The 13,444-nt window shown below is 53.3% G+C and overlaps 1 protein-coding gene across 1 annotated transcript; it reads left to right on the top strand.

Moving 5' to 3' along the window:
- Nucleotides 1-1,199: 1,199 nt before the first annotated feature.
- Nucleotides 1,200-12,215, top strand: Il9r (interleukin 9 receptor). The gene is made up of 9 exons (XM_076840899.1): nucleotides 1,200-1,227; nucleotides 5,460-5,561; nucleotides 5,903-6,014; nucleotides 6,089-6,267; nucleotides 6,719-6,864; nucleotides 7,301-7,502; nucleotides 8,094-8,199; nucleotides 9,723-9,807; nucleotides 11,676-12,215. Exons 1-9 carry the CDS (start codon nucleotides 1,200-1,202, stop codon nucleotides 12,213-12,215), a joined length of 1,500 nt encoding a protein of 499 aa, XP_076697014.1.
- The last annotated feature ends 1,229 nt before the right edge of the window (nucleotides 12,216-13,444 follow it).

The raw sequence follows: 13,444 nt of genomic DNA on the forward strand, positions 1-13,444 counted from the left end.
ACACACAGCACACATGTGTGCATGAACACTCTCTCACACATGTACACACTGAAATATGATCTTATGTGGCACAACAAAGAACATATAGTCAATATGTACATGAAAAGATGCTTCTCTTAACTAATTATCAAGGAAGTACAAAATTTAAAAAAACATTGAAATATCTTTGCCTATCAGAACAGCACAGATTAAAAAGACTGATAATGTTTGCTGTAAACAAGGGTTATGAGTGTTCTCACAGTGCTGGTGCGAGTGGAAGTTGGTGCCTTGTTTTTGTAGGGCCACTTGGGGTATCTATGAGTGTTTTTAAATGTCAACCTTGAGGCCCCCTGATTCCACTGTTAGCAAACATTTTTATGGAAGTACTCCTTCTGTTGATTAGAGATCCATGCCTAGAATTGTGCATCACCTCCATGTAAAATACTGCATGTAATGGTGCAAAAGTCCATTTAAGGAACTATTAAACCATGACATACACTGCCATTCAATGCACGAGGAAGATTTGCCTGTGACAACCTAGAAAGAGGTTGCAAATAGCCAGAAGTACAAGGAAGCCACCTGCCAATAGCACAGTATGAGTCTGTTAAGAATATGTGCTTATTTGAATGAGCTTAAAAGGTGTCTGGAAGGATTTGGGATAAATTGCTGGCAAGGGCCACCTCTGGGCAGGCTAAGTAGGAATCTCCCATTTCAGTTAGTTCCTCTGTGGGGTTTGTTTTCCTTGACTGAGTTTGCTTTACCTTTATGTTTCGCACCCACCCTGCCCCTGCTGCTCACAGCTGGTCTTGTTGGTGGAAGAACTGCACCTCTGGTTCTGGAAAAACCTGGAGGGGTGAGGGCCCTACTCTGCTGTCAGGGTCCTTGCTTCCTCTGCTAGTTCAGTGCATCTTGACAGTGGTGCTCTGGTTCTCGGGAGAAGCACAGTGGACTCCCATCTGCCAGTCAGGAGACAGATCACTAACACCCAGGTTTGGCAACTCAGTGTCACAGGGCCTGTGGTAAGCAGTGATAGGCGTCTCTCAGCTCCATGAGGGTTACTCTGCTTTGTGCAGTGGTTTAAGAAGTGGGTGGCCTGTGTCAGCCTGTCATGAGGCCACGTCACTGCCGCTGTGGTTATCTCCTGGATCAGGTGAGGGGCTTTGCTGCACATCAAGGACTGTCACAGCAGGTTGCCTCTGGGCTGGTGATGCTGAGACTCAATGGCACTGGGCAGATGCATTTGGGAAGGTGAGTCTGTATTCTGGGTTCCCCAACCTCTGACCGTAGCATGAACTTCAGGAAGCAGAGAGAGACAAGTGGTCCTCTATCCCTGGGCCCAGGGAACCACCGTGGCATTTGGGAGCTTCTTCCCAATTTTTCGTCCTCTGGTGCTCTGGCCTTAGCATATCTGAGACTGTAGAATTTGCAGTGCTGACCATAGAATCATACACTGCAATTTCCAGGCCTTCAGGGGGCATGGGTACCATTGTGGTCTGTGTGGTCATGCTCCAGCTGGACAGGGGAAGGGTGCTGATTATGGAAGAAACTTCTTCTGTGACTGAGTTGACCTTTGTGGGCATGAGAGCAAATGGTGTTGTCATGGCCATGAGGTATAAGTGAGGCCCTGGGGCAGGTAAAGCCCCTCTGAGTTCCTAGGCCTCTGGGGGCTTCAGGGCAGAGGAGGAGCTGGGAGGCAGCAGGTGCAGGTGGGATTCCAGGAGGGTCAGCTCAGCTAAGCAGGCAGAAGGGAAGAGGGTGCTTTCCTGAGGAAGCAATGCCCTCTGCATCCCCTGGGGCTCTGGGCTAGCTGTTCTCATGAGGGGCTTGAGGAAATGGGCCTGCTGTTCTGGGCTCCCCTCTGGACTTGTGAGGTCAGTGGAAACCCTCCTGGTGTGAGTTCAAATTCCGTTGCATTGTTCCCTTCGTGGATGACCAGGGTGGCCTCTGTAGTAAGGTGGGGGAGCATTTGTGAAGAAGATAGCACAAGTCTGCAGGTCACCCTGGAGCCCGGTCCCTACTGGGACTCCACAGAGCAGTGAGCTTCACCTTCAGGGGGATTGCTGGACTGGTGAGGGGGTGCTGGAAGAGGGTTGCCCCCCACTGAGGCAGCAGGAGTAGTGGGCATAGTTCCCCAGGCCCTGAGGAGAACCTCATCAGCTCCTGCACTGTGCCCTGGCACACTCTGCCTGGGGAGATATATTGGGGGCTGGAGGCGAGCTGCGGAGAGCACTGAGATGGGGAAGAAGCCAGGCCCAGGGCATAGAGTGAAGGGGGCCAGGCGGTAGGCTTGTGCTCACCCTTGCAGGCTCTCTGACCCCTCCCCTCCCACCTCCATGCTCCTTGGGCACTTCCCCCCGCATCCTGGGTCTGTGCCCTTATCTATCCAACATCTCTGGTCCAGCCCTCTTCTCTCCTGAACTTCAGCTTGGTGTGCCCCCAGACCCCTGACCCCCATGCACCCTCTCTGCCAGAAAATGTGAGGCAAGATGCTTCTAGGAACCCCTCCCCGATTCCTGACCTTCCCTGCGTCTCCCTGTACCTCCTTCCTCCTGGGCATTGAACCTAGGAGTGTTTTACCACTGAGCTACATCCCCAGCCTTTTAAATTTATTGCTTTGAGACAGGTCTTTCTAAGTTGCTGAAGCTGCCCTCAAACTCACAATCCTCCTGCTCAAACTTGAGTCACTGGGATTACAAGTATGAGCCATTGTGTCTGGCCCCTCTTGTCTGTTATCTTTGTCCTCAAGCAGCTGGCCTGCCCACACTGTCCCTTCTGCTCCCTATGTATACCCAGACCTATCAGGATCACCAACCTGTGCCCAACAGCTTTGGGAGTTCCCCTGGTGCCTGAGAAGGCCATATCCTGTGTGACCCAAAGAGGGAGTTCTCTCCTGCTCCCATTTTCAGCCCTATTTCCTGGCACAGCCTCCATGTGCCCCAGGGTACAGCTGCTTCTGGCAGCTAGAATCTGCATTTCTCTCTTCACCTCCAGCAGAGAGAAGACAGTGCTGGACAAGGGTTTATTTAAATAGCAACCTCCATCCATCTGCCTCCACATCCTCTAGCTTTAGATGTGGGCAAGAGAAACAGGATCTCATGTCTTCCCCCATTAAGATAAAAACCAGGGCTGGGGTGTGGCTCAGTGTAGAGCACTCTCCTGGCCCTGGGTTCATTCCCAGAACCACACGTACACACGTACACACACACACACAATATATATATATATATATATATATATATATATATATATATATATATATATATAATAGGTTTTGTGTGACAGTAAGTGAATACAGTGACTGGTCCCCAGTGGAACCAATTTGGAGCATGTCCTGCAAGGCACTAAGGAGTCCAAAGCCTCCTGGACATAAAGCCTCCTGGACATCCCCCATGATGGTGGCTTGCTCTGGCGTGGGAGGAATAGTGGGGCCTGAGGGCCAATATAGATACCATATATGCAGGGCCTATATGGATACCCTCCCCTGGGGCTGGCAGACCCCATGGTCAAAGCCAGGGTTCCAGCTACAGGGCATTCCATAAATTCATGGTATCCCAGAAATCCAGGATAGGTAGGCCTTCTGGGCCAGATGTGGACCAGTGGGCTTCGTGTTGTGTTTGCAGACCTGATGGGGAAGGCCATACTAGTCCCTGGTGTCAGCCAGGGTGTCAGGAAGCACCTCTGTCTGGTGATGCAGAATCTGGCTTTCCCTCTTGTTCTCACGCCATCCTGTGACCTGCTGTGTGAGACTTCCCTGGAGCCAACCTGGCACCTCTTCGAGGACCAAGGGGTACTATGCTGACTGGCTGGCCCAGGGTTTGCCTCCCTCTGTAATGTCTCATCCCATGTCTGCAGTGACTTAAAGGGAGATCTGTGATGCCCTGAGGCTTCACCCCCTTTGTATGGTTCTCAGTGGGTGTGTACTGATGGACTCACACATTGCCCTCAGGCAGCTTCAGGCTGTGTGGGAGCTAGGAGGACCCCTGCTAAGAACAGAGCTGCCATGTGCTACATGTGGGGCAAGTCCCTGGTCTCTCTGGGCCTCAGTTTCCCCAGGTTGCTGCTAGTGGTACCCAGCTCTCTGTCACTCCTCTGTGTGCATCCTGCCCACTATTCTTCCCACCTGGTCTATAGAGGGGGACTGTGGAGCTGAGAGATACCTGATTGCCTGCTTTCCAGCCACCTGCTCCTGGGCCAACCTGTGGCTGGGCTGAGTGCGTGCCTCTCCTGGGACAGGGTCTCCACAGGGGTCTGGGCCAGCTCTTAGCAGGAAGTGGTTGCTGTGATGAGCTTTTACCAGGCCTTGGTGCCTTCCCACCCTGAATGGACTGACAGTGCCAGTAAGTATCACAGGAGGGGACAGACCCTGCCTGCCATGCTAGGCAAGTGCTCTACCACTGAGCTACATCCCCAGCTTCCAGACATTACCACGGAGAATTTGCCTTTCATGCTGCTGCTGGTAGTGCCAGACTGCATACTCCTTTCCAGGGAAGATTGGGTCTTATCAGTGGTTTGTCCTCAGGGTGCTAAGGTGGGTAGGTGCCTGCTGAGGGATGAGGGCTTCTGGGGGGTAAGCATGCTCTGATCTGTGTGCATGTCTGCTTCCTTTTTCTTTCTTATCACTAATCGGGCTTGTGTAACCCAGCTGGCCCTGCTTCCTGCTTAGGGGCTATCAGCAAGCCATCTGTAGCTGCAAATGGGGTGATAGGGCGTCAGCAGCTTCCCCACAGCCAGGAGCTTCCTGATCCCTCTGTCTGTAGTCAATCTCTGGCTCCCCCAGGGATCCTCAGCAAAGGGGCTTGTCCTTCTTGGGGTGTAGGACACCTGGGAATAGAGAGATGATGGGCATTTTGGCAAGTGTCATCTGTTGCATGGACACCTACTGCCATCCTCAACCATGTTACTGAGGCAGAGCTACAACAGGTCTTCATTTAAGGCAGCAAAAGGCAGTGCAGCTAGCTACGCATGACTGAAGGCTAATGTGTGCCCCTGGGTCAAGGCCCTTCCCCTCCTTGGCATCTGCTTTCCTGTTATGAACCCAACAGCCTTTCTCATGATTGTCAAAACCAAAGTACAAAGTGCAGTTTCCACAGTTGCCACAGCATGTGACACCCAGGAACTCCGTGGGCCTGACAGTTTTCCCCAATCCTGACTGCCCTGCAGTGTGGGCCTGGGCCTGGCTAGGGGGAAGGACAGGCAGAGGATGGTGGTCTCAGAGAGGGCCTTGTAGGCATACATGGAGATGCTGCTCTCAGACTCCAGGAAGCTGTGTCTTGCACATGGAAGCCACAGTCCTTGGTTGGGTCAAGTGACCCTTCTGAGCTGCGGATTCTTACCGGTGAAGATTGGACAGGGATGCCTAGTTTTTTTCATTGGAAATGGTGATGGTGAAGGTGATATCCCATTCAGAGCCTCTGCTAAGTGGAATCTCAGGGAACTTCCCACCCAGAGAGGCGTAGGCCTCTCAGTCTAGTCCCTTGCAGGTTGGACCTTGGAGAGTGAGGCCCTGATTCGAGATCTGGGCACATGGCTCCTATTCTGTATCTGTGCCTGCTGGGGAGTTTCTGTCCCTGAGGAGGGAGGAGGTGAGTATTGGGCACTTGTGTCTGTGTGGGGCAGCTGGATGGAGAGCTAGGGGCTGGAAGTGGGGGCATCCCTGGGAGAAGAATGGACCCAGATTGCTAGGACCTGTCCTCCAGGGTCCCACTGACCCTAGGCTTCCTGTGCCCTCGTCTTGGTCCTGACTTCCCTATGTACATGGACTGAGCCCATTACCCCCAGGCCCCCCAGACCTGCCTTTGACAGATTCTCCTTGGTCATTCTCTGGAGACTGCCTTGTTAGGGTTCAGCTGTCAGGCCCTCTCTTGCCCCTGCCTCAGCTCTGCCCAGAAGCACCTGGTACAGGCTCCAATGGTCTCATCCCCAGGGCCATGGGCTGGAACCTTCACCTGCCTCACCAACAACATCCTCAGGATCGATTGCCACTGGTCTGCCCCAGACCTGGATCCTGGCTCTGGCCCCTGGCTCCTCTTCACTAGGTGAGGGGAAGGGTGGTGGGAGTGCAGCCCCTCTGGAAGCAACTTGCCCTGGTGCTGATGTATGGCCTTTCCAGCAACCAGGCACCTGGCAGCAAGCACAAGTGCATCTTCCAAGGTAGTGCCTGCACCCTGGAGCTGCCCCCTGAGGAGGTGCTCTTGCCCTCTGACAACTTCACCATCACTCTCCACCGCTGTGTCTCTGGGAAGGAGCAGGTCAGCCTGGTGGACCCACAATACCTGCCCCGGAGACATGGTGAGCAGGGGTGCCTTCCCAGGGCCAGCCTACTGCTTGGTGGGTGGGGGCAGGGACCTCAGCCTGTGACCCCTGTGGTCTTGAGTTCTTGCCAAGGGAGACCTGGGGTTGGAAGCAGGTGACCCTGGGAGTGGATGGCCATGTGCTACTTACTGCAGGGCCAGGGTTTGGGCAGAGGCTGAAGATGCAGGGCCAGCTGGGGTGGGGGCTGAGTTGGGTTCACATCACTAGAAATGCACTCCAGTCAGAGCAGGAAGGAGTCCAGCAGCAGAGTGTGAAGGAAAGGGGAGCAGCATTGGGAAACCTCCTTGCTACAGGGGCTAGGATAGTTGTTCTGTCCCTGTCTTCCAGTGACTCCCCTGGTCTGAAGGGGCCTTCACCATGCATCACGGGAATCTTAGTGCCCTAGATCTTGGCATGCTGAAGACCTCACATATCCATTCTGTTTCAGTTAAGCTGGACCCTCCCTCTGACCTGCACAGCAACATCAGCTCTGGCTCCTGTGTCCTCACCTGGACCATCAGCCCTGCCCTGGAGCCAATGACCACACTTCTCAGCTATGAGCTGGCCCTCAAGAGGCAGGAAGAGGCCTGGGAGGTAATGCTTTGGCTTGCTCCCCTGGGTCTTTTCTTCCCCAGAGCGGCTGCCGTGAATGGTGAGGAGGAGAGGGGGCGGAGTCAGGTGTGTGTGTATGCGCATCCTCCCCATGCACACAAGTATGCCAGTGTATGTGTGTATGTGTACACACAGTAGGGCGTGAGCATGCCTGTGCATGGATGTGTTTGTGTGTTTGTATGTGATTTGTACATGAGTGTGCCTGTGCTTTGTGTCTACATGTGTGAGTGTGTATTGGGGTGTCTGAGTGTGTGAGTGTGAAATGTGCCTGTAGATGTGTGTGTGCCTGCATTTTGTGAGCAGGGGTGTGTCTGTGTGTGAGTGTGCACATGTGTGTGTGTGAGTGGTCTGCTGTGTGCACTCTCCAGCTGGACCCAGCCCCACACCTGGTACCTGCTCACTCTCCCTGGCTCTGCAGCAGGCCCGGCACAAGGACCGCATTGTGGGGGTGACCTGGCTCATCCTTGAAGCCATCGAGTTGGATCCTGGGTCTACCTATGAGGCTAGGTTGCGTGTGCGGATGGCCATGCTGGAGGACGATGTGATTGAAGAGGAGCGTCATGAGGGCCAGTGGAGTGAGTGGAGCCAATCTGTGTGCTTCCCCTCGCCCCAGCGAGGAGGTGGGTTCACATGGCGGCTGCTCATCCACAGCTTGGCCTCCACTCTTTTTTTTAAAAAAAATATCTATTTATTTATTTGGCGGACATAACATCTTTGTTTGTATGTGGTGCTGAGGATCGAACCCGGGCCGCACGCATGCTAAGCAAGCGCGTTACCGCTTGAGCCACATCCTCAGCCCCTGGCCTCCACTCTTCTGACCATCCCACCCCTTTACTTTTCACCCCAAGGCCCCTTCCCCTGCGGTCTGAGATGTGCAAGGGGAAACACACCCTGGGCTCCTAGGAGCCTGCATCTAGTGGCTACCATTGGGAGTGAGTGTGACCTAGAACTCTATGCCAGATGGGGCTCAGTCTCCTTAGTGAGGGTAAGGCTGACCCTGTGCACAGTGGTGCTAGGAAGGCTCAATGACCTGACCACCAGCTGTGTGGCAGATGGAGGGGCGGGCTGAGAGTGAGACTCACCCCAGGGACTTCAGCATGCTTTGCACTAACCTCCAAGGCCATCCCAAATTCTTTCCTCTTTGGCCCAGGGAACTGATAGGGGCCTTTTGTCAGGTGGGCTTGAGGGAACCTCTCCTTTCTTGCCCACAGGCCTCCTGGTCCCATCCTGGGGCTGGCTAGACAGCACTTTTATTGCTGTACCTGTCTTTCTCCTTCTGACTGGCCTGACCTACCTCCTGTTCAAGCTGTCACCCAGGTAGGTGGTTACGCTACTGTGTGTGCGTGAGCCTATACACTTGACTATCAGTGCATGCATAGACAATGTCTTAGCATGTACATGTGAGTGTGTACATGTGAATGTCTTAGTGTATGCATGTTTAGTGGGTGTGCATGTGTGTGGGCATATCAGTCTGTGCATGTGTAGGTATGTGGTGTCTGGAACCTAAGGCCAACCCCCCTGCTCCTTTTCTTCCCTCTCCATTGTCTGGTCCCTGAATGGAGTTGGGTTTTTAAGTGTCCATACTGGGCCATTATTGGTGTATCCCCAAGTTGACAGGGGAGAGAAGGGAAGGAGGTGCTGTGGTAAACCTGAACATGTGATATGCTTGGTCCCCACCAACTGTGGAGAGACCCAGAGTTCCTGGGACTCAGGAACCTGAGGTCCTGGTCTCCTGGCACTGGGGATGTTGCTTGGTTTGCCCATCTGTTCACATGTTGTATTGAAGTGCTATTTTGGGCAACTGGGGTGCACAGGACCCTATTCTCATCCCTGACAGACACCTCAGAGAAAAAGATAAGCCCCCATACCTTATGTACCACATGTCAGGTTTCGAGGTCACAGGAGTCTTATCTGGGACTGAGGAGGAGACTTTTCAGCTACAGACAAATGATGGAGAGAACAAGAGGGTTGGACACAGGGCAGGAGGGCGTGGGGAGGGTGCCAGCTTCTCCTTAGAGCACTGGAAGAGATGGGCATGTGATGCCACACCATTTGGTTCAGGTGGTTAGAATGGACCACTGATATACAGGTGATTCAACTTGAGTGAGGGTGAGGTGACAGAACACCTCGGAGGGAGTTGCCAGGGTCTTAGGCAGAGAAGATGGGATTTGAGTGGTGATCCCTGAGGTGAACCCCAGGGGCTAGGCCCTGGGAGGTCAGGGAGGTTGAGCTGGCCCTGTGGGGTTGGAGCCTTGCGTGGCCTCCTCTTGAGGGAGTGTGGGTCCTGGGCAGGCAGCTGGGTGATCAGGTGGATTGGGAGCTGGGCTTATCTGCCAGCAGCACACATGCAGTTCCTGGAGCTACTGGCTCTGAGGGCTGAGGGCAGGACTGGCCACTTCCAGGCACTGAATCTGTGGCTGCAGCTCACCAGGAAAAGACACATGCCTTGGTATAAATCAATTCTATGGGGCATTAGCCAGAGAGGTCACAGCCTGCCATTTGTATTTTGCCCTGAGGGTGGGTTTGTCCTTAGGGTGGGTTTATTTGTTCTTGAGAATGAATCTTGCTATGCTGCCAAGGCTGATCTTGAACTCTTGGGCTCAAGCAACTCTCCTGCCTCAGCCTCCTGAGTAGCTGGTACTACAGAAGTGAACCATCATGCCCAGTCCTCTGAGGAGCAAGAGGGAGGGAGGGGCAGCAGCCTGGGTGAGGCAGGTTGACGTCTTCTGGCTGGACGAGAGCTCCGTCTCTGCAGTGACCTCAGACTTTCTGGAGTGTGGCCTTGGGAGATGCCTGTAGTAGGGTCTCTGCAGGCTCTGACTGTCCCTTCCTGGCCTCAGGGTGAAGAAAACCTTCCACCAGAACGTGCCTTCACCAGCACTGTTCTTCCAGCCCCTCTACATTGTGCACGACGGGAACTTCCAGGTGTGTGCAGAGGGCACTGCAGAGCATGGGAGCAGATATGGCTCCAAGGTTTGACCTGAGCAGGTGTGGGCTTGGATGGGGGCTGGTCTGGTCTTTTTTTTTGTATAGTTTATGGGTCCAAATTGACACACTGTCTCAAATGGGCAATAATTTAACTGTATTTTCACTGCTGATTTCTTTTTGTTCTTTGGCCTCCACTTCCATTCTTTCTTTCTTTCTTTTTTTTGTGATGATGTTTTAAAAAATAATTGTTTTTTATTTATTTTTATGCTATGCTAAGGATTGAATCCAGTGCTTTACACATGCTAGGCAAGCGCTCTGCCACTGACCCATAACCCTAGCTCCATTCCATTCTTTTTTTTTTTTTTTAATAGTTTTTAGTTGTAGATGGACACAATACCTTTATTTATTTATCTTTATGTGGTGCTCAAGATCGAACCCTGGGCTTCACACATGCTAGGTGAACGCTCTACCACTGAGCCACCACCCCAGCCCCCAGTTCCATTCTTGATGGGAAAATTAAACTTTCATTTGTCTGCTCTGCTACTGAGGGAAATGTTCAGTTCAAGGTGCATATTATGGGCTGTCTGCACCCACCCCATCTCATTCCTTCTTCTCACCTCCTCTTCCCCAAAGGTTTTTGTCCTGTGGCTATGGGGAAGGGTCTTTGGCTTGTACGACTGTCCTGGCCCTAATAGGACCCCTGACTTCTTCTTTGGTGGCCACCGTGAAGTGTTTGGTACCTTATGGGCCCCTGGGTATCTCCCTGGCACCATTGCACATGAGTGCACCCTGTATTTCCCTATTGTGGGCCTGGGAGGGAGAGCCTCAGATCACTTTTGTAGCCCCCTACCTCTGTTGGGTTGGCAGTTCATGCTCCCTGAGAGGAGGTCGGGAGAGGAAAGTCTCCCTTGGTGGTCTCTGTCTTTCCCCTCTCAGTGCTGAGTTCTTCCCTAAGGTCCAGGCCAAGCTGACCCTGCTCTTCCCCAGGATCTTGCTCCACCCTGTGGTCAGGGATGTCCTCTTCACATGGTTTCCAGCTTATTATGCAAAAACATCCTTTGTTCTCTCAATAGGGAGACTAGTTTTCTGTTGTCCAAAAGTATAAGTTGTAGCTCAAAACTGGGCACTTGGCTCTGGAGGGAGTTCCACTCTTCCCCAAGCCAGTGGATGTGACTGTCAAGAGCCCAGGCAGCTGTCCTATCAAGAGGACAGGCTGAGCAGGCAGAAGTAGTTGGCCCTTGGGCTATGTCATCCCAGTTATAGGCACTGACCCCTTTTCTGCAGAACCATGGCAGCTGCCAGGCGTTATTCAGACTTCAGGGATGGGGTGCAGGTATAGGTATGGTGCTATAGGTCAGCTCTCCAGGAAGCAGATGGAGGGTGTGTGTGTGGTGCATTTGGTGGAGGCTTTGGTTCCACTGAGGGAACAGATTCATTTTGGAGGTAAGGGCTTCCAGTGGTTCCAGAGAGAGTCCTGACTGCATCTCTTACCTTGTGTGTAAGTGGGGTTCTTTGGGGTGCCCAGGCTTTGTAGCTGCTGGAAGACCCTGGCAGTGTGCTCTCAGAGGCTAGCTTTGTCCTTAGCACCTGTCATCAACTTTACCCTTGTTCAGGCTGCCGTGAGTGCAGGGCTCAAGGCTGGGGAGTACTGAGGGAGCACTCAAGATCCTGTGCTGATGCCAGGCTGGCACATGGGGAAAGATGGAATGTTCTGGGAACAGGTGCTCTTGGCCTATGGTGTGGAAGGCAAGAGAGCTTCCTGGAGAAGGAGGAAGGCTGGGCCTGCCCAGAGTAAAGTAGCTGCCCCAAAGTGAGCTCTGAACCTGCTGCTTAAGCCCTTCCCTCCTCCCTGTGCTCTGTTCCAGTCCTGGATAGGGACCCATGGAGCTAGCCCACAGCTGACTCAAGACTGTGTCAACACCCTGCAAGGAGCCTCAGAGTCCAGCATCTGGGAGGCCATCACACTGCTCACCTATGGCCTGGCACGCTCCAGGCAATCCTCAAGCCTGGAGGAGCAGGAGGGCACTGGTCCTGGTCTCTCAGAAGCCCTGAGCTCAGTGAGTGTGCAGCCAGCAGGATGTGTGGAGTTGGGGGAACAGTCAGCCTACCTGCCACAGGAGGACTGGGCCTTTGTGTCCCTCACCAGGCCAGCTCCCCTAGACTCCCAGGGCAGAGGCAGTGACTACTGTGCCTTGGGCTGCTACAGGGGGTGTCAGCCCTCAGCCCTCTCAGGAAACACACAGAGTACGTGGCCCATCCCAGCTTCAGCCTGTGGCCCTTCCTGCAGCCAACAGGGTGCAGAGTCCCAGCAGGGAGACACCTGTGAGGGAGCTGGTCATGGTCAGAGGCACGGACTGCAGGAGGAGCTGCCTTCTATTCTGGGCATGCCGCAGGCTCAGTCCTGAAAGTTCTAGAACTGTGACTACGTTGTATCATGTCCATTTTGGCAAAAATGGACTAAAGTCCCTGGAGCTGACCCTTGGCTCAACTGGACCTCCTGGGAAGGGGCACCTGTGAATGGCCAGAGCCTGGATGGAACCAGGAAGCCCTTCTCAGCCTCTGTGCTCCTGTGGGGAGGGGCCTCACCCTCAGCATCCTGACAGCCAGCCCGTCCCTTCCCTCCACCCTTCAGGCTTTGTCTCGATCTTCCCTTAGAAGAGGGTTGTGGACCCAAGCTATTCTACCCTCACTCCCGTAAAGGGCCAGCTGGGCCCAGTGGACACCGGTGAGACACCACGACCACGTGGAACATCCTCTTCTATGCCTTCTTGAGACACCTTCCCTGATGAGATTAAAAGGGACATCTTGGCTATTTCAAATTGCAAGGGGGGCAGCTGGAGGAGGTGGGAGGGGTGGTTTGTCCAGCCCTATGCTTTCTGGGCTTCAGGACTTGGGGGATTATGTTTCTAACACATGAAATCTGGAAGGCAAACATTCTGACCGTGGTGCCATGCTTTCAGATCAAGGCATGGGATGGCGGGTTCCATTTCAGCTTAAACGCCCAAAATTATGTTGTGGAATAATCAGAACAGTGAATTTTAGAGGTTCTGCATCAGGACTAGCCTGTGGCACAGACTGAACAAACTAACAGAATCCAAGCTCAGGAGGCAGTTGATGCCTGTGAAAAGAGATAAATAGAAGTTGCTTGGGGAAATGAAGATATGGTACGAGGTCTTCCAAGCTGATCAGAGGTGGGTCCAGGAGCTGCCTTCAGGTTCTCCCTTGTAGGTGTGGTCCTATGGGGCTCCTGGGGTTGCCTCCAGGTCTGGCTGTCCTTCCCTAGGAGGCTTCTGTGGGCAAAGATGCAGACTTGGGTTTGTCCCTGCATTCTCCTGAGTTTATCCTCTGCATCTACAGGTGTCTCGATACAGAACCCACTTTGCCTCACTGTGAGGCACAAAGACAAGGGGAGTCCAGTAGCCCAGGTGTGGGACAGAGCAGAGGCCTGGGGGAATTCAGAGTCCCCAGGCCTCCATGACATGGATGCTGTGCAGTTCTGTTATTGACCCACCTATTGAGGTACATCCTGATTCCTTCAAGTTCTTCACTACTGTGAATGCGACTGCTGTGTGCCACTGCATGCTGTATTTAGACAGGTTTTCAAGGCATCTGTCTGAATTCTTAGAATCATGAG

This window comes from Callospermophilus lateralis, chromosome 19 (assembly GCF_048772815.1).
Source record: "Callospermophilus lateralis isolate mCalLat2 chromosome 19, mCalLat2.hap1, whole genome shotgun sequence".
NCBI classification, from domain to species: domain Eukaryota; kingdom Metazoa; phylum Chordata; class Mammalia; order Rodentia; family Sciuridae; genus Callospermophilus; species Callospermophilus lateralis.

What these genes read in the sequence shown, in the direction of transcription:
- Il9r (XM_076840899.1), top strand. Translation starts at nt 1,200, where the DNA reads ATGGCACTGGGCAGATGCATTTGGGAAG. An exon ending in GGCAGGAAGAGGCCTGGGAG is followed by an intron (nt 6,865 to 7,300) that starts GTAATGCTTTGG and finishes CTGGCTCTGCAG; the next exon opens with CAGGCCCGGCACAAGGACCG. An exon ending in TGCACGACGGGAACTTCCAG is followed by an intron (nt 9,808 to 11,675) that starts GTGTGTGCAGAG and finishes GCTCTGTTCCAG; the next exon opens with TCCTGGATAGGGACCCATGG.